This window comes from Ananas comosus, linkage group 22, assembly GCF_001540865.1.
Source record: "Ananas comosus cultivar F153 linkage group 22, ASM154086v1, whole genome shotgun sequence".
NCBI classification, from domain to species: domain Eukaryota; kingdom Viridiplantae; phylum Streptophyta; class Magnoliopsida; order Poales; family Bromeliaceae; genus Ananas; species Ananas comosus.
The window spans coordinates 8245831-8266806 of record NC_033642.1 but is presented as its reverse complement, the minus strand read 5'-3'; the positions used below and the strand labels follow the sequence as shown (position 1 = coordinate 8266806).

The following is a 20976-nucleotide window of genomic DNA, read 5'->3' as shown; positions in this document are numbered from 1 at the left end:
TAAGGAATCAATAACGGTAGATGTTATTTCCTGCTGTATTCTGACTACTCTTGCTCTTCTGTAACTTTGGTGGTTGGACGATGTTGTTGTGGCGGTACGCCCACTGAGGACTTACATTGTTTTTCAGTAGTCTCACGCCCAGTTGTTACCTATGTTTTTGCAAGAAGCACAGGTTCCGGCGCGCACACCTGGTCCGCGGATCAGGATCGAGGCAAGGGCGTCGCGAGTTAAGCCCTACCGAACGTGTGAGCTAGAGGTGCCCCTACTGCCATGTAGATGTTTTGTTTGATTTATTACATAGGAGATTAACTCGCAGTGCCGGGTAGTTTGTATTTTGGATCTGACTATGTATATGAAACTCGGAGTTTGATTTAGCTTACTTTTTCCTAGCAGCCTCTACTACTGTTCGTGAGTAGTGTTTGTTTTATAGGCTACAGCTTATCGATTCGTATACAGCAGGAGAATTCCGTTTGTATCGGGCGGATTGGTCCGCGCCCCGGGAAAGTGTTAATCCGTGGGCGGACAAGTAATGTGTTTGGTTTCATCATCTATTAATTGAAGTTAGGAAGACCTTTAATTTAATATAGGTTTTCAAATTTTGATTTCTTATTTCACTAACTTTTTTTTTTTGTGGCTGATCGAGTGTTAAGTGTGTGCTGATTGGAAGATAACTGCGGCTACGACTGCGCCTCCTCATTAGGAGTTAGGGCCCGTTTGCGCCTAGCTTCTGAAAATTGATTTCGAAAAAAGTGATTTAGTGAGAGAAGTGTTTTGGTTAAGAAGCTTTTGAACGTTTGGCTGAGTTTAGATAAAAAATACTTTTTCTGAAGTATTTTGAAAAAACTGTTAAATCGCAAATTTTTTTCGTGTTTTATATTAGTATTTATTAAATTTATTTTAAAATGAATTTAAAATCTAAATTTAAATTGAATTAAGAATTAAAATTTTTAAATGTCAAAATTTTACAAAATTCTAAAATTTGTATATTTTTATATAAAAAATAATTTAAAATTTTAAAATTTTAAAATTTAAAAATAATTATAAAATTTTAAAATTAAAAATATTAAATTTAAAAGTAAATGAAAATTTAAAATTTAAAAATAAAATTCAAACTTAAATTTTAAATTAAATATTATGAAATTAAATATGAAAAATAATATATTAAAAATATTTTTTAAATTTACAAATTCTAAAGATTTGAATTGATTAATTTGAAGATTAAAATTATAATTTCATATTTAAAATTTTATTTTTAAATTTAAATTTTAAGAATCTAAAATGTCAAATTTTTTAAGTTTATCTTAAATTTGAAATTTGAAATTTAAATTTTAAAATCTAAAATTTGAGATTTGAAATTTAGAAAATTAAGACTTTAAAATTTAAGTTTGAAATCTTATTTTTCATTAAAAATTTAAAATTCAAAAATGAAATCTGAAATAAAATTTAAATTAAAATAGAAATTGAAGTTTGAGTCTAAATCAGAATGGATTTTCAAGAAGTAATTTATTTTATTCCTGATTCTGCCTTCAAAATCAGTTTTCTGATTCTAAAAAGCAGAATCACGATTGTGAATAGTTGCAAACGCTCTATTGGAGCTAATTCACTTTTCATCCAAAAACCTTTTTAAAAGCTAGGCAAACACCCCTAGTCATTAATTATTGCCTGCATCTAGAGCTTATTGCTTCAAACTAATTTCACCTATATTTCCTCTCCAACCTAGGTGGGTGGGGGGGTGGGTAATTTCACTAACTCTCTTATATGCCCGACTAAAGTGACCGTTAACGAACTCTTATCTATAGACACCTACGTGCAATGGAACAAAAAACTTCGCTTAGGACCTGTCGTCATATGAACAAGATATTATGAGTGAGAATATAAGACACTAGAAGATTTAGTACCTGTTTCTTTTGGATATGAGGCTAGCATGCTACGTTTCTTTTATTCAATAAAAGATATAAACTAGTGCGGCTACAATATGAGGCAATTGGGTCTCATAAGAACGAAAAAAAGACAAAAAATAATACTATTAATAATCATTATTTAAGTTTTTGGACAATAGTTTAGATCAGATGCACTACGTCACAGTGGTTAACGGACTGGTTATGTATATTTGTTATTAAATTAAAGTTAAGACGAGATGCTACGTAGTCTTCTCTCAACTTTCATTCAAAGCATATGCGGGCTGTTATTTAAGTATAAAGTTTAAAACTTGTTTTAAAATTGTTGTTAAAAATCAAGGACCTGCCCTGCTTTTAAGTTAAGAGATAACATAATTTTAAGTTACAACACGTATAAATAAAAAACCTTTCTTATGTTAAACATTGAACAAATGTATCTATCGCATGTAGGGGTGGCAATCAGAGCTCGCTGTTCTGTCGAGCGTCAGCTCGTGTCAATCGAAATGAGCTCGGAATTCAAATCGCTCGTTTCCGTAAACGAGTCGAACAACGAGCGATTTTCTGGGCTCATTTATATAACGCAGCCTGAAAGAGATATTGGTCAGGCTCACTCTGTGTCGGATCGATAACAACTCGAATACATATATTTACATTTAATAATTATTTATTTATATTTATATATTTAATATATATTTTTTTTTTAATTTTAGCAAATAAAATTTAAAGGCGAGCTGCAATATAAAAAAAATCATTTATATGTAAAATTTAAGCTATCGTAGATCAAATCTAGCTGGATAAATTTATTTTTTATATATATTTCCAATCTAAGCTTTTTATATTGAGTTAGCAAGCTCGTACGTGTCGCTCGATTTATCAACGAGGCCGAACTACGAGCTGAAATTTTTTGGCTCGATACTTTAACGAGCCAGCTCGTGTTCGGCCTCGTTTATTAAACGAGCCGACACGAGCCAATCCAACTCGTGCTGTTCGGCTCTTTACACCCTACTCGCATGGCAGCATAAATTGAAATGTCCTATATGATCCTTACTATATATATAATATTATTATGTATATATATATATATATATTATATATATATAGAGTGAGGCTACTATACTATCGGAAGTCACGAGCCTTCCGTGCACACTTCGTTTTCGATTGCGCCGACTTTCGAATCGTCGATCGGCTCCGTTAAACTTGATCTAGAGTATTTGGAGTACCTAGAAAATAAATTTTATTATTTTTCGATATCATTTGCCTAGTGATCGAATGGGCTCAAAATCAAGAAATTTCAATGGCCGTAGTGAGCCGTTTGCAAGTTTAACGGTGTAGAAATATCCAAATCACGTGAAATTTTGATAGAAAATTCTTTATACTATATAAAACAAGATCAATATCTTTGATTTAAAATTTTAATGTCATATTATTACATTTTGTAAGATTTTTATTTTCAGCCGTTGATTTTGAGCCCCTTCGTTCACTAGGCAAATGATATCGTAAAATCATAAAATTTATTTTCTAGGTACTTCAAATACTCTAGATCAAGTTTAATGGAGCCGATTGACGATTTGAAAGTCGCAACATCGAAAACGAACTGGAAGCACGGAAGGCTCCGTGCTTCCGATAGCATAGTAGCCTCACTCTATATATATATATGTATAATGCTACTATATTATCAATAGTACCAAGCCTTTGGTACTATTGAGTTTTCGGCCGTTGAATAAAAGGATGTACGGTTAGGATGATAGTGGTCCTCGGTTAAATTGATAGTGGTCCTCTAGGATTGAGTAGATAGTTGATTTAATAGTATAATCTAACGGCTGAAAATGATCAAAGGGTAGATATAATGGTAGAAACTCAATAGTACCAAGTGCTTGGTACTATCGATAGTATAGTAGCCGGACTTTATATATATATATATATATATATATATATATATATATTATCCACTTCTCTCATCGACACATAATAAACATAATTTTGTAGTGTAAAAACATTAAAAATATTTTTAAATTTTTTGAACTTTCTATTATTCAAAATATATTATTTTGGCTAGGGATGCTATACACTTATAAGTATAGACTTTTTTATACTTATAAATTTTTTACCATTAAATAAAAAAATATATGGTCAGGATAATAGTGATCTCCTATTAGAATAATAATAGACTTCTAGGTTGGGTGGGGGGTTAATTGAATAGTATAATCTAACGGATAAAAATAATTAAAAGGATTGTTCCAACGATCGAAAATTTATGAGTGCAAAAAAAATATATATATATAAAAATATAATAGCCGAACTTTTTCATTTTTTTATTTTATTTTTTATTTATGGAAGATGAATAAGAGCGAAAGTTCCATCAATTAGGATTCCTTTCCATCCCTCCCGGGATGTTCTCCTTCAACCGTTTCTTATCTTTTCCTCCAAAAAAAAATCAAAACAAAAAAACTAAATAAAACAGTATTTCCATCATCTCTCTTCTCTCATACTCTCATTCAACTTCCAACTTCCAAAAAAAAAAAAAAAAAAAAAAAAAAAAAAAAAAAAAAAAACAATGCAGGCGATACAGCGCCGGCTCCGGCGTCTCCGCCTCCGTCGCCGCCGCACCTGTCCTTCATTTCTTCGCGCTCGCCATCGTCGCGGCTCTCGCCGCTTCCTCGCCGTCCCCTTCCCCGTCCTCGCCTTCGCCTCCTTCTCCCTACCTCTTCCTCTCTCCTCCCTCCTCCTTCCCCCCCACCACCACCGCCACCGCCACCTCCCCCTCCCCTCCCCCGAGCTTCACCCGCAACAAACCCATCTTCTCCGTCTACGTCGCCGTCGCCTCCCTCCTCGGCCTCGTCCTCCCCATGGCCTACATCGCCCACGGCCTCCTCCTCTCCTCCGACGACGATGACAACGGCGCCCTCGCCGCCGCCGCGCCGCACCTCTTCCTCCTCGCCGCGCAGCTCTTCCTCGAGGGCGCCGCCGCCGCCAGCGGCTTCTCCCTCCCCGCCTTCGCCGCCGTGCCCATCGCCTACAACTCGCGCCGCATGTTCGCACTCGCCGACTGGGTCCGCCGCGAGGCCGCCAGGGCCGCCGACGGCCCAGGTGCGAAAACAACTGTTTGTCGCTAAAATCTTATTGTTTCCTATCACGTCGTTCTTTCATTCATCCATGTTTTCCTACCTCGTTGTTCTTTCAATTCATGAGTTAATTTCATACAGATTTCTATAAATATTCGTACAAAATTTAATTTTCATATATTATTTCTGTAAAAATTTTAATATTTTTAAATATATTTCTGTTATTAGAATTCGTTTGAAAATTTTAATTAACCATAGATTAAATATCTCATTAATTTATGAGATAATTTGATAATTTTGCCCCTCTAATATTATATTGCTGTATTTTTTAGAGGAGCATATTTATGACAAAATTGACATTTCAATTAAAATATAAACAGTTCTATAACGTAACAAATCAGAGAGATATATTTGAAAATATTAAAATTTTTACAAAAATAATATATAAAAATTAAAATTTATAAAAACATATTTATAATTCACTATGTTTTCAGGAACATGAATGCATTTGACCCTTCATTCGTCTGTAAACTCACTTTAATATGCCACGATAGAATAACTTTCATTGTTCTCAATTTATTTCGAAATCAAACGAAATTTAAAAATAAAAATTTAAGCTACCAAAGAACGATATTTTATTATTTTATATTCGACAGGAGTGTCAACGCTGCAGGTTTTAGCGGGTCGGGTTTTAGCATCGGCGAATTTGGTGTTTTGGGCGTTCAACCTGTTCGGGTTCTTGCTCCCCATTTACCTCCCTTGGGCTCTCAAGACACATTACTCAGCTCACTACAAAGATGATGAGTCCAAGGATAAGGATATGAAAAAGGAATGAGAGTTATTTTGCTTTTGTTGAGCCTATTTTAGTACTAAAATGACTAAGACTACTTACTTTTATATTTGTACAAAAAAAAAGACGAGCCTAGTTTGGTATTGCGGTGACTAAAAATACTCATTCATATACTTTGAAAGACGCAAAATATGCTACGGTATTTTCAAATTTATACGTTATAATGTTTTTTTGGTGGCAGCTGTTCTTGTAATTTTGTAACATCAGAAAAAGAAAAATTAAAAGCTTTTTAAATTATTTTAAAACTTTCCCAAGCTATAAAGGCAGGTATATTTGAAAATGCATAATTTTGTTTTTTTCTTTTTTTAAAACAAACATGGAGAAATTTGGATGTGAGAATGTAATGTTTGTATACGCTTGCTTTCGATTTTTGGGTAAACTTCAACTACTATTTTTGTAGTTTCGCGCTTTCTCATTTTAATTATTTCTTAAATAATACTATATACATTTTTTTTGAAAAGAATTAAATATACACCATCACGGTATTTAGCTTTAATCCATTTCTTATACATAACATATCTCTTTTTTAATACCATGTAATACTAATATATTATAATACTGTATTTCTCTATTCAATAATTTATTATTATATACTTCGTAAACATATCAAATTACAAGGATAAAACTATAATGAAAATGTGATAAAACCTAGCTCAAAATATTTCTAAATTTTATTAAAATTTAAAAATTTATATAGAAAGATAAAGAAAAAAGTTAAGAAAACTTCAAATACCACCATGTGGTTTCGCAATTTTTTTACTCTAGTACTCTGCGGTTTAAAGTGTATTATTTAGTACCCCGTGGTTTTGCGCTTTCTCATTTTAGTACTCTGTGGTTTAAAGTGCATCAATTAGTACCCTTTGGTTTCATTTTTTTTCCTTTTCGTCGGCTCCTCTGTTAATATTTCGTTAAATTATATATAAAAAACTTCAGATACCCTACCTAGATTTATTGAATATTTATTTTAGTACCTTTAATTTTAATTTTGTCACTGATTTTTTTTCCTCCGTTAATATTTCGTTAAATTATATATAAAAAAACTTCAGATATCCTATCTAGCTTTATCGAATATTCACTTTAGTACCCTTTAATTTTAACGTTGTCATTGATTTAATGAAAAAAATTAGTGAAATTAATAATATAAAGAGAAAAATGAAACCACATGTACTAATATGATACACTTTAAACCATATGGTACTAAAGTGAAAAAGTGCAAAATCACATGGGCTAACTGGGTACACTTTAAACAACAGTTTACTAAAGTGATAAAGTGTGAATCCACAGGGGGTATTGGAAGTTTATCCAAAAGTTAAGGAGTTCACTCAATTTCTTTAAAAGTCAGGGGCCTGTTTATAAATTTCCCAAAGCACACAGAGGGCGTAGATTCATAATGAGAGAGAGAGAGAGAGAGAGAGAGAGAGAGCTTCTTCTTCTTCGCTCTACCTTCGCCTCTTCGTCAATGGGGGCGCTTCTCCTCCCTCTCCCACTCCTCTCCTTCCTCCTCTTCGTCGCCTTCGTGCGGAGCCCGAGCTTCGTGTGCGGCGCCGACTCCTCCTCCTCCGACGACGACACTTCCATCACTCCGATCCCTCGCGATCTCTATCGATCGAGGTAAGCCGCTCAATTTCTCTTCTAATTTCTCCCCAATTAATCCCATGCTATGGTTCTTCTTAGCATCTCCATCGCATTCTCCTCTGAATTTTGAGTACGCGTGTTTGATTTGGATTATTTAGTTGCATACCTCGCGTAATCGATCCTTTCCTGCTTTTTTACTAACATAATTTTAGTGCTTATTGTAGTACTTGTTGCTTTTAGCATTAATTCTAGGGTTTAACTGGTTATAGATTACTGAATTCGTATGAATCTGGATCTGATTAACGAAGAATAACTTATGGTAATCCTTTTCGTATCTAAAGGATACCGATAGTTGCTCCTTTTCGACTAGATCAGTAGAATTCTTTTTAGGGAGTTTAGTGTTCCTTACTTTGTTTGCATTTTTCTTGCTATACTTAGTCAAAATGTTACCATAATGAACATGTCAAGTTCGTTACCGGAGATGTACTTACTGTTTTATTGTGAAACTCTCTCAGCGATGTTTTGTTGCATGAGATCAAGGCCTTGGTCGCGCGGCATTCGGATAGTTTGAATGTAAGTGGTTCGGCGTAGTATATAGTGTTGATGCTTGCTTCCTCAGTCATTCATTCTCCATCTTAAATGTGGTTTTGTCCGGTTTTTGAATAATATATAATAGATGGAGTCCGTGAGAGCAGGGAGTAAAGGCTATCTCGCTGAGGTAGTAGTGGTTACGTACAACCGTGTGAAGAAGCATATAAGTGATAAAGTGAAGTTCCGGATCCTTATGGTGAGTTTTGTAGAATTTCTCTATTTCTAGAAGAAATTGTGAATCAACCAAAAGCTAAATTAGTATATGTTAGAAGACTTCGATAGCAAACTAAGTTAATAACATGCATTTTTGACAGATGATTCCTTGTCTTTTAGAGCTTTGGACAGCATGGGAGAGAACTTATTACTTCTGAAGTTGCCTTCCGTCTCTTGTCTGTTTTGACTGAAGAGCACATTATACCTGGAACGGAGCCGACAACTTTTCAGAATATGTTGGATAATCTTGTGATAAAGGTAGTTCTAAAGCAAGTAACGCAGTTTTATACTTTGATAGATATATTGGCTGAACTCTTCGCGTTTTGAAAATGCAGTAACTTTCATTCTTTTTTTCTCCTTTTAGTGTTTGGCAAGTGAGTCTGATTTGGCATCATACTTAGAAACAGACTTTTTTCTACAGGACATACATCAAAAAACGGACTCTTTTTTCTTTCCCTCTATCCCCTAAGTAATGGGATTCTACAACTTGCAGCTATGACCGGTGAAACAATCTAACCATATTAGTGCACGGCCCTTCCTCTCCCTTTTGTACAATTTTTGCAGTCTCATGATTTGACCTATTTGAGTGTAAAAGCATTAGCTATCATATATTGTGCATCATATACAACCATATAGCTTTTGTTTGGTGAGAGTGTAACGTTTCTTGGCGTTATGTTTCCATATTATGTTTTGATAATTGCATTGTATGATTATTTGTATATTAATCTACACTGCAGCGATTTCAACTGGTTTTTTTTTTCCATTTTTGTTTAATAGGAAACGAGGAATTATACTTCGTAGTACTATGTACATTTGTATAACATGTGTTTGATCTGGTAGGTTGTGCCAATGGAAAATTTAAATGGTCGCAAACTTGTGGAAGCAGGGGATCTTTGTGAGAGGAGAAATGGTAATACAGTTAATTTCGGCGTGAGTTCTTAAGTTTATTGTATTTTATCTATTGGTTGTTGAAAGGTTCTGGTCTTTTGCAGGTAGAGGAGTTGATCTAAATAGAAATTGGAGCGTTGACTGGGGCAAAAAAGAGAAGGTTGGTTTATTATTATCTTTGTATAGGAGCCTGCAATTTGTGAAACTTGCAACCTAGCTCGCTTTTTTCTGATCTGTTTACAGTTCCAATGATTTTCCCTTCTATTGATTTTGAATATTGTGGATTCATGAAGGATGAATGTGAAGACATGGTACGAGTGAAAAACACTTCATACTATTCAACTTAAGGATCTAACTAAAGTTATTAGGAATGAGTATAATTTCTGTTTGTTATCAATTACTACACAGCTACAACGTTATACCATGCTTCAACCTTGGCATATACACTGCAGATTTAGTAGCTAGATTAATGACCGACTTTTAAGGAGACCTTGTCTTTGATGAGAATGGTGTCTCTACTGCCAAATTTTTGGTCTGCATGTTTTGTAACCTTCTTTTTATGGCGACATGGCAGATTTATAGAAACTAGGTAAATTTGCTATTACTTTGGCGATCTTGTGCCGTATATACCCAAGTATTTGAATATGATATATGATTTTTGTTTTTCTAGGACTACGACCCATATGAGGAAAATCCTGGAACAGCTCCATTCAGTGAGCCTGAGGCTGAAATTATGCGAAAGCTCTCTTTATCATTTGATCCACATATTTGGGTGAATGTTCACTCTGGAATGGAGGTAGGTCATGCCATTCTCATATATCTTTCTTTTTAACAAAGCAGTGTGCTAGTCTTTGGTCTACAAATAGGCTTAGACTGCACTAGGAGTAGTCACTGTTAAAAACCCCATAAAAATTAGAAAAAAGCGCTCTTGTAAATAATAAACTCTTAGAATCCTCATTCCTCTGTTATTGAGCTGTTGATCTCCATGCAACCATCTGATTGTTTGCTGTTCCCACTAACCTCAGCTTCATTTTTGACATAGGCTCTGTTTATGCCATATGATCACAAGAATACAACCCCCAGTGGTGTGGCCGGGCGTTTAATGAGATCAATATTGGAAGATCTGAACCATCGCCACTTTCAAGACAAGTGCTTGGTTGGGTCAGGCGGGGGCTCTGTCGGGTTTGTTCAACAAAAACCAACTTCACGGTCGCTAATCAATCAAAACCATCTAATGACATATTGATATTAATTTTCAGGTATTTTGCACATGGAACAACTACTGATTACATGCACGATGTTGCAAAAGTGCCGATGTCTTTCACCTTTGAGGTTAGTTATCTGGTTATTTCTCAATTTACCAATTGTTTGTTGGCAATTCAAAGTAAATCGAGCTACATTATTTCGAAGTGTAGATATATGGGAACCTATCGGCCTCTTCCAAAGACTGCTTCAGAATGTTCAATCCGGTTGATAAAATCACATTTGATGTATGTGGAAACCTTTAATTGTGCAAGTTCCTTATCGTGTTACTTAAATTATAAAGACTTATCGTGTTACTTAAATTATAAAGACTACCTAATCACTGTTTATTTTGGTGAAACAGAGTGTAATCAACAAATGGTGCATGGCATTTCTTACGCTTTTTCAGGAAGGACCCGACAAGCTTAATGATGCCCGATTGCGTGTCTCAACCTTATCGGACGAGAGGGCTCTAAACGGCGCAATAGATCCAAGATTTATGGAAGATAACAGGGGAAGGATGAGGATGGAAGTGCTTGAACTTGGGATGCGAGAATTAAGAACTTATTTTAGGCTTTTTATGCTATCGACTATTCTGTTAATGTTCATGTTTTGTTCGAGGATATCAAAGACCAAAAACAGACAGGCAAACACAAGCAGCTTAGTCTGATTGTAATTAAGCCAACAGAATTTTGGTGGAAAAGAAAGTCATCACTTCACTGTTTTTCTGCAGCAACTCACTAGTCTTTTTACCCCACAAAAGCAAGATCATAGAAAACAGGAACAGTTTCGATACGATTACTTCTAAGAGTAAGGGCTTCTCGGAAACCCTATTTTGATTTTTGATCTCGTTAATTGGAAACCTACAGGCTTATTTGTTGTCGCTGTGATAATAACAGGTTCGGATGAGTGGACCACGGCGGAATATCCAGCTTATGTTTGGTGCTGACGACATGTGAGTCACACTTATTTCCTTTTGCGATTGTAGAGTAGTGGACTTAATGATGCATGAAAGAATGTGATTTCTCTTGTTGCCTTTGCTGTGAAATATGTTTCTTGGAACCCCAACAATTGGGGCTCTTTGCAAATGTTTGTAATTGAAAACTGTGGCCATGTATCAATCTCTTGATCACAATGAGTAATAGTTAATTCCATTCCCTTTTCGATCAAAATCCAAATTTATAAGCTGGCTGAAAAGAGCTCTAGCTATATGAGAAAGCACAAGCAATTTTTTCTTGATGTACCTCCGCTCCGTATGTTTTCATTTCGCAAGCAGAGGCTTCGATGTTTATTCCAACTTACCCCTACAGTATAAGCTTTAGACTTTCTATACCAAACTATTGACTACTGATTCTCGAAAGTGTTATGGATGTGAAGTATAAGAGACACTAAATGCGACATTGTGTAGATTGCAAACATTAGTTATGTACATATGACTGTTATTATGCATAGCATTACGCCCCAATCAGCGGTTGACTTGCCGTTAGCGCCATTTATTCCCAAAAAAAAACTGCCACATTTATGTTTCGGAGCCTATTTGGTTGAACTTCTATTTCTCGCTGGCATAGCGAGAAGCATAAATGAGATTTCCTACAAAAATAAAAAAAATTCCACCTTAGTACACTTAATATTATAATGCTTCTTCTAACAGTACTATTCGAAAAAAATACTACATCTTATAGCTCGTAAAATAGGATTATAGAACTATATCTAGAAGTTTGATTGATTACAAGCTTTAGAAACCACAGGCATTATATGTTTAGTAATGTTAAGTTAAAAGTGATTCTAATGTATTAAAAAAAACTTAAACTAATTCATCAAGATCCTTATGCCTGAGTATTAATCGGAATCAAATGCTAGACCGATAGAGTTTTGTTCTATTTTCTTGTTCCAACAAAACATACAACTGTAACACATGAGAGTAACATTTGATTCAAGAAACAACACAATTATCTTCCTGAAACAAAAAAAAGAAAAGAAAAATGGAACTTCAATAAAGAAGCAAAAAGAATAAAAAATCAAAACAATATCCCTGTACAGGTGATACCGTGGTCCCGAACTAAACCAGTTATTACAAGTTCAAATGTATTCCGAATTATACTTCGGGTAATCGAACTCTTCGACAAAAGAATACTATCTCTCTATCTCTCTGTTTCAATTCACCTGAGGTAGCATTTGGTTTCATTCAGTAGTGATTGCGTAAGTGTAGTCCACCTTTTCAGGCTGCAATTCAACCTTGGATTCCCACTCGGCATCTATTTGCAACATGGAATCTGAAGTTGGTATGGGCTGGGTGTACGAATACATGGCGAATGCGAAATGACATTAGTACATTTGTATTGGATACAGTAGGAAAAGAGGGGTACAAACGTACATATTGAAATGGATATTATTATCGAGCATAGGTATCAAATAATGTTTAACAAACCTCGTATGTCGGAACTTCCTGGTGCAGAAACCACCACGGACCTGATTTCCAGCACAATCTAAGAAAAAAACAGATCAAAGTCGAATTCAGTTGGATCAAAGTGGAGTTTACTTGAGGGGGGATAAAAAATCCCACAAAAAATGGGAACATCAATTGTAACAATTATAACAGTCGAAAACCAGTTCTAAATTCATACTTTAATTGGAAATTCTCAGGTCATTTATGTCCAACAAAATGGTCATCTAACTTTCCCCAAAAAAGGCTTGCTACAAACCAAACCTTGTTCTTCCTTGAAAGTATAAATGGTTATAACAAACTCAGAATAGCTAGCACATTCGAAAAATAAAAACATATTTTTATAGGAATATCCTTTTGGATGAAATAAGGTGAATACGTGAAACCAAATTTATGATAATCAAGTTTATTTGCCGTTTTGTAACTGAAAACAAGCTTGAGCTTGAGCTTGAGCTTATACTCCATAAGTAGATAAGCTTGAACCAAGGCTTAATTATGCTAACTCAAGCTTCAACTAATCTGAAAACACGGTTTTAGGATTGTTTTCTCTTGTAAATGCAAGTCTCTCATATGGTTTGGGCTTCCTTTGTTTGGGAAAGGAGGAAAAAATGCCGTTGTTGGTTCGATCGATCTCCGCCTACAACATTTAACGGATTAAATTCCTGCAATATATTCTATTGGGTTAAATCCTCATCTCTTATCTCACCTGCCAATTCAACTTATCTTTCAAATCCATTATGCATGTGAGTGGGGGTGTTAAATATATCCTGGACTAATTTCCTACTAAATTTATTTTTTGGATTGCATAGTATCAGAACTAATTCCAGCCCCTTCATTCTATGAGGTCATAGGTTCGGTTCCTATCTTCAATGTTTAATGAGTTAAATTCCTGCATCATATTATGATGGAGTTAAATCTCCATCTCTTACCTCATCTGTCAATTTTACATGCTTTTCAAATCCATCACGCACGCATGCGGGGGGTGTTACTTCCTACTAAAGATCAATTTCTTGGGTAACAGCTTGAGTATATCCTTGTACGACACGTTGCTCTATTATATTCATACTTGGATGTTATCATTGTTGAATATAGATTTTTTTTTTTTTTTTTTTTTGAGAGAAAGGTAGCATGCTACCCACTTCGTTTATTTTATTTAGAAATGAACTTAGCTGGAAATGTGAAATCAACTAGGATTCGAACTTGAGTCTCGGATACCAACCACCAAGTCCTTTGCCACTTGCACTAGGGACGGTCAGTTGTTGAATATAAATATTAAAAATAATGTTCTTTGATAACTTTAGTTTTTAGAGAACAACGGTTATGATTTAGCTTTTGAGGAACAACGCTTGTATCATATTCTTTAACAATCATTATCATTATGCCATATAAAAAGATGAATTAAATGGAACAAATAAGAGAATTCAATATAAGGAACCATTGATTATTATAATAGTGCGCCAACTATTTACCTCAAAATTCCCGCAACCATGCGCAAGCCCATGAGGAGAGTCAAGCCCGCCCAAACACCCGCAAGGCCAAATATAGATGGAGCAACAAGCAAAACTAGGGAAGATATTGCTCCAACCACCATCTATTCATTGAGAACCACACCAAATACAAATTAAAATAAATAAATAAAAATACATAAATATATTATATATAAAGCAGTAAACAGCACTAAAGAAAAGAGAAAAAATGCTGTACAATATTAGCAACAAAAAAGTGATACATACCGTAGACCAACCTACGTAGGAGAAATCTGAGACACCATAATGGAGACCATCGGCAATAAAAGCAAGAGTATTAATTGGTTGACTGGCACAGACAAACTGTAGTTCATAAGAAGGAAAAAGAATTCAAGAGGAGGCCAAAATATGCTTAAGTAAACGAAATCCGATGAGAAAAATATATATACCAGCACGCCGGTGTTAACAATCTGTAAAACTTCAGGATCATTAGTGAATAATTTTGCGAGACTGCCAAAAGTTGCACACATGCCAACAGCTAAAACTATACCGCTGACCAATCCTGTCTGCAAAAGAAAGTAACTGTTAACTTTCCTTCTTAATATACCATTAAGTTAGATGCTCATGATCGATGCATAATAAAGTTCAATGTACAAGAATTGGTAAAAAGAATAATCACCTGCAAGACTAAGTACGTAGTCTCCTTCACTCTTTTGTAGTCAAATTTGGCAAAAGAGCTTGCGATTAATGCCTAAAGATGAGCAGTCAGAGTTAATATTAAGCAGAAAATAATTTAAAGAAAAGACAATAAATGAAAATATTGATCAGCGTGCACCGATTTAGAGAGATTACAAAGAAAACATCCACCAATGGAAATATGTGCTTTTTCCACCACCTAAAGTTTGTGTTGTAGAGATGGTGTACATGTAACTTCAATCTGTTGTTTAAACACCTTTAATCTTAATATTATAGATGGTCTACTACTTTTCAACAGGAAAATTATATTATAAATGATCCTCCCTACTCTTGCCATGGTGCATTGGGCTAATGTGATGAACCAGGTGCAGGCAATAATATGTTCTTCTCTAGTACATAGTTATATCAAATGCCGTAGTTTAATAGAGGAGAAACATATTTAAAATTGATAAGCAGCGCACCTGAGCAGAAACAGCCAATGCATCTGAAAGTAAAGATACAGCCAACCACACTTGCATACAAATTTGGTGAGCAGCCATAGCCAGTGGGCCTTGTCGAGCAGCCATTGATGTGCCGAGTGTCAGAGTTATTAGTATTGAAAGAGTTCTCCCTAACAGCAAGGCCCCTAAAAGTTTCAATGGTCCAACAGAAAGTTAGCTAAGAGAAAGCATTATTAAAGAACTATTATTGGGAATCTCAGACTATGTTACAGGATAACCACTAGAGGGGAAGAAAAAAGAGAGAAAAAGAAAAAGATATTAAAGATTGTTACATACACGGCGCTACATAAGTAAATTATTTTCTGTAAGTAAATGGTAACACTATTTGCACAAGCAGAAAGTAAAATTAAAATGCGTAACAAATAACAATTGCAGATCTTTAGCATTTCAAAGTACTGTCAGTTCGCCACTGACCAGATTTTATATATCCGCCAAATTCCAACTCTTCAATCTTTGGAGGAAGAATAACTGCTCTTTTACTAAGTGACCAAATAAGTAAGAAGGTACATATATACCTGAAATGTACACAAATCAAAAGGCGGATATCAATGGAGAAAAGTATTTGATAATCAGCTCCTAATATCATACAAAAGCCAAGGCTTATCACATGTGTTAAATTATTAAAGAATAAGTGACTGTGCAGCTTGAACGAAAGAGGAAAATATTAACTAACTGGTAAGATGAACGAAATACCAAAACATATACGTCAAGGGTAAGACAAATTAACAATAAAGTAACTTAAATATCGGGAAGCCTTTTTAGAAAGTTTAAGATGATAAAAGAAGAGCTGCCAAAAATCGTCTAATCAGTATCACAAATTCGCATCTTCAAGAAATTTCGCCTATAGAGGCTAGGAAAAGCTATACTAGGAATTTTGACGGCTGTAGAACAACTCGCAAGAAGAATAATTCCTCTTGCCACAAATGAGTTGCTTCTTCCCTGTACGAGTTATTCCTGTGTTTCTTGTAGTTGGTATTGTTTTTATACATCAAAAAGTGCTGCAGAGCATTGAAATCATCACTTTCTACTCGAGGGGAAAAAAAACACTCAGACATTTCGTTAAGCATCCAGATAAAAACTCTCTACAAATCATGGTAAAATTCTACAATTATAATAACCAATTATTAATGGAAAGATATGCTAAAAGTAAGCGATTCCAAACGTACTGCGATGCAACAGTAGCAATAGCAGCTCCAGTTATGCCAAGACGGAGAGAATATACGAGGAGAGGAAGTAGAACTATAGCTGAGAGATTGCCCAAGCCTGCATATACATGCCAAATGATTGCAATACTACTTATCCTAAGATACGCCTGTAAGGAAGAAATGGACAAATAATGAATCTATACTACAATCACAACATCTTTTTAGGGACTTCCTGTACTGTTTTAGCAAATATAAGTCATGTAGGAGTCCTACCAAATCCTCATCAACTGAGTTGGTTGTGCTCGAAAAGAAAAAGTTACAATCAGGACAGTTGCAGACTTCACAATATCTAATTAGAGAAGCCCCAAATGTAAGATATCAAGGAAAGGTAAATACCACAACAGAATATTCTAGAGAATCAAAAATGGTCCTTTGTAGATGTAGTATGTGCAAAAAATGTCTCGGAAAAAAAAAAAAAAATGCATACGAACAATAATGCATACGAACAATTCCATTTAAAAGTCTCTTTGTACTGTCCATTGTTGTAGAGCATATGAGAGTATTTAAACTAATAATTCTAACACACCTGAGAATTCAAGAAGTACAAATGATATTTCAATAACTTTAAAACTCACCTATATAGAGTAGGGGAGTCTTCGTATCCTTGAAACCACGGAAGACACCTTGAACCGCCAAAGAAACTACAACTGCAGGAGCACCTAAGGCCCTTAAGGACAAAAACAGCTGGGATGGCCTACGCATTGGTGATGCCTGTCCAAAAATTGAGTTTCAGCAGAGTGCAGTCTCTTAAATGGTAAATAACATTGATGAGATTGAAACTAACCAAAAAAGTTATAAACAAAACCTAGGACAAATGAGCAATAACAAATAAAAATTCTCAAATATCAATCTGTACTACCATCCACAGATACCAGCCACCTCCCAAGTAATGTCCGAAAGGTAAGAGAAGAAGCTACTGTGAATTCAAACTCCAAAACAGATAAAAGAAGGAAAATATGAAGGATTCTTTGAACTTACTGGCGATACACCCATCATATTGAGAAACAATCCTGAACCAAAAAACATAGCCAAGGCTTCGATTGTGCCAATGCCAAAAGCTAAGAGTAAGGCAGAAGAAACAGATGGTAGTTTCAACCTTTCTTCAATTGCACCAGTAATTAGCTCATCCTGAAAATTCTCATCTTGAGAACTCAATACGGTCCATACGTAATAGTCAGCCATGAAAAGATTCTCACAACTTTTCAGAAAAAATTGGGTTTAATCTGACATCATGGTAACATTGCTACCTGAGATAGATTGCCCAGTTGCATTTCTTGAAATGTCTTCTGCAACGAATGAAGTTGTGATACTCAACAGAGGAATGTTAAAAATCTTTGATATAATGTTGAAGAGTGAGACAGCAACACCAGCTGAAGCTAATTCCAAAGGACCTTAAAAAAGTCAAACCAGAATGAAGTTACAAATAATAATAATAATAATAATAATAATAATAATAATAATAATAGAAGGCAGTTCAACCAAGGAAGAAGTGAAAGACAAATAACTCAAGTGAAGAGGAAGGATTGATATAAAATGCATGCTTTGTTAGAGACTAGCATCAAAAGCAACAAAACATTCAACAAGGTTCTGCTTGAACTAAGACAATATTAAAATACTTCTAGTTTCGGACAACCATCAACCTAATTATACGTAATGTTCAGGAGAGCTGTCACTGACTCAGAAATTATGCTGCAAGACCTATGTCTACCGGAACTCAGCTTTTTAAAATTAATTCTATCAAAGATACTTATTTTTTAAAACTACAAAATTTGTAGGAACATCTAGGACACAACTTGCATGTGTCAAAATATAAACCAGTAGTCCTAACCATGGAGACTTATGGTAACCTTCAAGCTTAAACCTGGTGCACAGAACAAAAAGGAAATCCATCCCGTCTTGTAAGCTCAAAAAAAATGAAGGATAAAGGTATAGTTGCCAGAAAATTCATTTTCATCAATCCTCTTCTTGAATATCTTCATGAAAAATGGCACAAAAAATGGTTCCCAGTGATAATACATTAAAGAAATCAGCACGCTGCAGGCTACCACCAATTTATGAGCTCAGTTCCAAGCTCAGCTATAGTTTACAAAGATTCTATAGCTGCAAAGCTGAGCCTGAAAATTGCAGTACTTCTCTCAAATGCAGCTTTGATGATCTTCGTATAAATTGCAAGATATTTCATCCAAAACGTAAAAAGCTATATAAAACTCTTATATAAATGCATCTGCCTCGCTCATGTCCACACATGCCATAAAAACAAACTGGTATAAAAAAAAAATCCAAACATAAACAAGATAAAATTATTTGTATAGAGCCAGAATAAGTTCAATTTGCCAGATTATAGAAATCCTGTTCCCTGCAATGGAAAATAGGAGACAGCAGCAGAAATGAAAATACCTAATCTACCAATGTATGCAGTTTCCATCAGTTGTCCCAACGGATCAATAGCTTGCCCAATAACAGCCGGTAAAGCAAGAAGTATAAGCTCACTTCTAACACTTCCGGGATGCAGTCCACCAAGATCAACTGCCAACTTGCTGAAAGTGATCACAACGAGTGAGAAAAGTTCACACAATACTCGTAAGGTGCGTACAGATATACATATATAGTCATTATAACCTTATGTTACCATGAAAACCTTTTAATTTGAAGCTCTAATATCTTCATAAATGTACATAAAGATATACAACAAAGCGAGACTCGAATGTTTCCACAAAAACAAGATGATGCCTATATAGATTGTCATATATTGGGAGGAATATATACATCAGTATTGCGCGCAAAGGATTGTTGTGCCAGTCAACACGATCAGGCACGACGGACTCATGCCTCTCGTGCCGATAATCATATGCTGCCTATGCCAACCCTATGAAATGGGTTGTGTGCCAAGGTGTGCCGGCGTGTCGTGCCACGCCAATGGTCTCACCTTGTGCAGTGGCAGAGCAATCCTTGAGCTAGTGTAAAGTGTTCTGAGCCAGTTTAGCGCATGTATAGATAAATAACAATAGTTTTGGTTAGAGATTGAACATTAGAGTTCCAGATCTTACACAATAGCCTCCTTAACGCTATCGAGAGAATGCCCTTTTTTCCCATCGAACCTTTCGTCGGCGTTATCTGGACTCGCGCCATACTCTGAAATCGAGTGACTGTTGGCAACAGAGATGGTGCGTTTTCTACATGTCGTTAGAGATGGCAACTTTGCGTGATTCAGAGACAGATGAGAATTGTTCAAGATGTTAAAACTGTTGCTTCCAACTGAACATCTGGGTAGAGAGGAACAATTGTAAACTCTTTTTTTCGCTTTTCCGTTGCAATATCCTCCCGCCAATCCAGAAGCAAGCCCATGTTTCTGCACAGCGTTCATTCTGACAAATTCCTGATTGCTGAGACAGTTTCAGATGATGCAGAACATCTTACCACTCGCAATCTGCGAGGATACAAAACAAAGTTAAATTTGATAACTAGTTCCTTCAATTGCTGCTTTCTAATAATACCTGCGCAGATTAAGGCCAAGTACAGCATTATAAATTTAGATGCTCACAACATGATCTTTATCAGCCATTTATATCTATTCAGACGGATCAAAGCGGTTGTATCTTCGATTTCCTACATCGGCGATGGCCATCGTATATGAAAGCAATCACAATGAAAAGGAGAGAAGCGGAAAAGAAAAGAAAAATGACAGGATCTGTAGAAATTGTGCATGATTTTTGCAAATAACTCGTGTCAGAAAAAGAACGAGACTGATCACCTGTCACCATCAGTGTTTAAGAAATGATGCGACAAATTAACACTTCATTAATGAGAACAAAATTTGCACCGCACCCAAAATTATAATCCATAGAATAATAAATGCTTCACAATTTTGACTCTGATTGCTGGAAACACCAAAAAAAAAAAAGCCACTGCAGCAACATCGATTGTAAACACCAAAAGAAAAAAGATCAAATAATGACACAAAATAACAAGAAAATTACCAGCACTGTATCTTCAACTACAAAAAACAGGCATAATTACAAATGATTAATCTACACTAGCAATTCACGGTCATGGAACACTAAATACTAAATTCTAAATCAAACATCGACCAAAAAAAAAAGAAAAAATCGTTGAATTGAAGAGATGAGAGAGAAGAGAGAGAGATTCTCAAGTGGCTTACCCTAGTGTGCTCATTCGCTTCGGAATATGTACCTACTTATTCTCATTCTCCGTCTCTTCCCCTACTCGTCCATGGCTCCTTTTGTGTTGGAGAGGGGATAAATATAATGCGGAGGGGGTTTCACGTGGAAGACGAAGTGGTAAAAAATGCATGGAGGCCCCTCGACTATAGCAGATTTTGAAATCGGT

The 20976-nt window shown here is 35.3% G+C and overlaps 3 protein-coding genes across 6 annotated transcripts; 2 read left to right on the top strand and 1 right to left on the bottom strand.

Annotated features, from left to right (window-relative positions):
• LOC109727125 lies at positions 152-6047 on the top strand. The gene is made up of 4 exons (XM_020257023.1): positions 152-243; positions 431-526; positions 4459-4985; positions 5617-6047. The coding sequence occupies exons 1-4, from the start codon at positions 152-154 to the stop codon at positions 5793-5795; spliced, it is 894 nt and encodes a 297-aa protein (XP_020112612.1). The 3' UTR covers positions 5796-6047.
• LOC109727241 lies at positions 6939-11491 on the top strand. 2 transcript variants are annotated; one of them, XM_020257269.1, is made up of 13 exons: positions 6939-7421; positions 7901-7958; positions 8062-8172; positions 8310-8447; positions 9030-9099; positions 9182-9237; positions 9748-9873; positions 10120-10259; positions 10337-10409; positions 10493-10567; positions 10729-10965; positions 11053-11129; positions 11219-11491. In XM_020257269.1, exons 1-12 carry the CDS (start codon positions 7201-7203, stop codon positions 11125-11127), a joined length of 1380 nt encoding a protein of 459 aa, XP_020112858.1. In that variant the 5' UTR covers positions 6939-7200; the 3' UTR covers positions 11128-11129; positions 11219-11491. The 2 variants fall into 2 exon arrangements, with proteins under 2 accessions (XP_020112858.1, XP_020112857.1); XM_020257268.1 differs by having other exon boundaries at positions 10684-10965.
• On the bottom strand, positions 12177-20942 carry LOC109727239 (protein DETOXIFICATION 45, chloroplastic-like). Of its 3 annotated transcripts, none has more exons than XM_020257265.1 (15): positions 20789-20942; positions 19677-20056; positions 19027-19166; positions 17877-18020; positions 17608-17771; positions 17205-17340; positions 16591-16687; positions 15839-15939; positions 15386-15549; positions 14908-14979; positions 14678-14794; positions 14496-14591; positions 14232-14353; positions 12748-12805; positions 12177-12608 (listed from the first exon to the last, which is right to left on the bottom strand). In XM_020257265.1, exons 2-15 carry the CDS (start codon positions 19991-19993, stop codon positions 12501-12503), a joined length of 1836 nt encoding a protein of 611 aa, XP_020112854.1. In that variant the 5' UTR covers positions 19994-20056; positions 20789-20942; the 3' UTR covers positions 12177-12500. The 3 variants fall into 3 exon arrangements, with proteins under 3 accessions (XP_020112854.1, XP_020112855.1, XP_020112856.1); XM_020257266.1 differs by lacking the exon at positions 20789-20942 and adding an exon at positions 20171-20423; XM_020257267.1 differs by lacking the exons at positions 19677-20056; positions 20789-20942 and having other exon boundaries at positions 17608-17757; positions 19027-19157.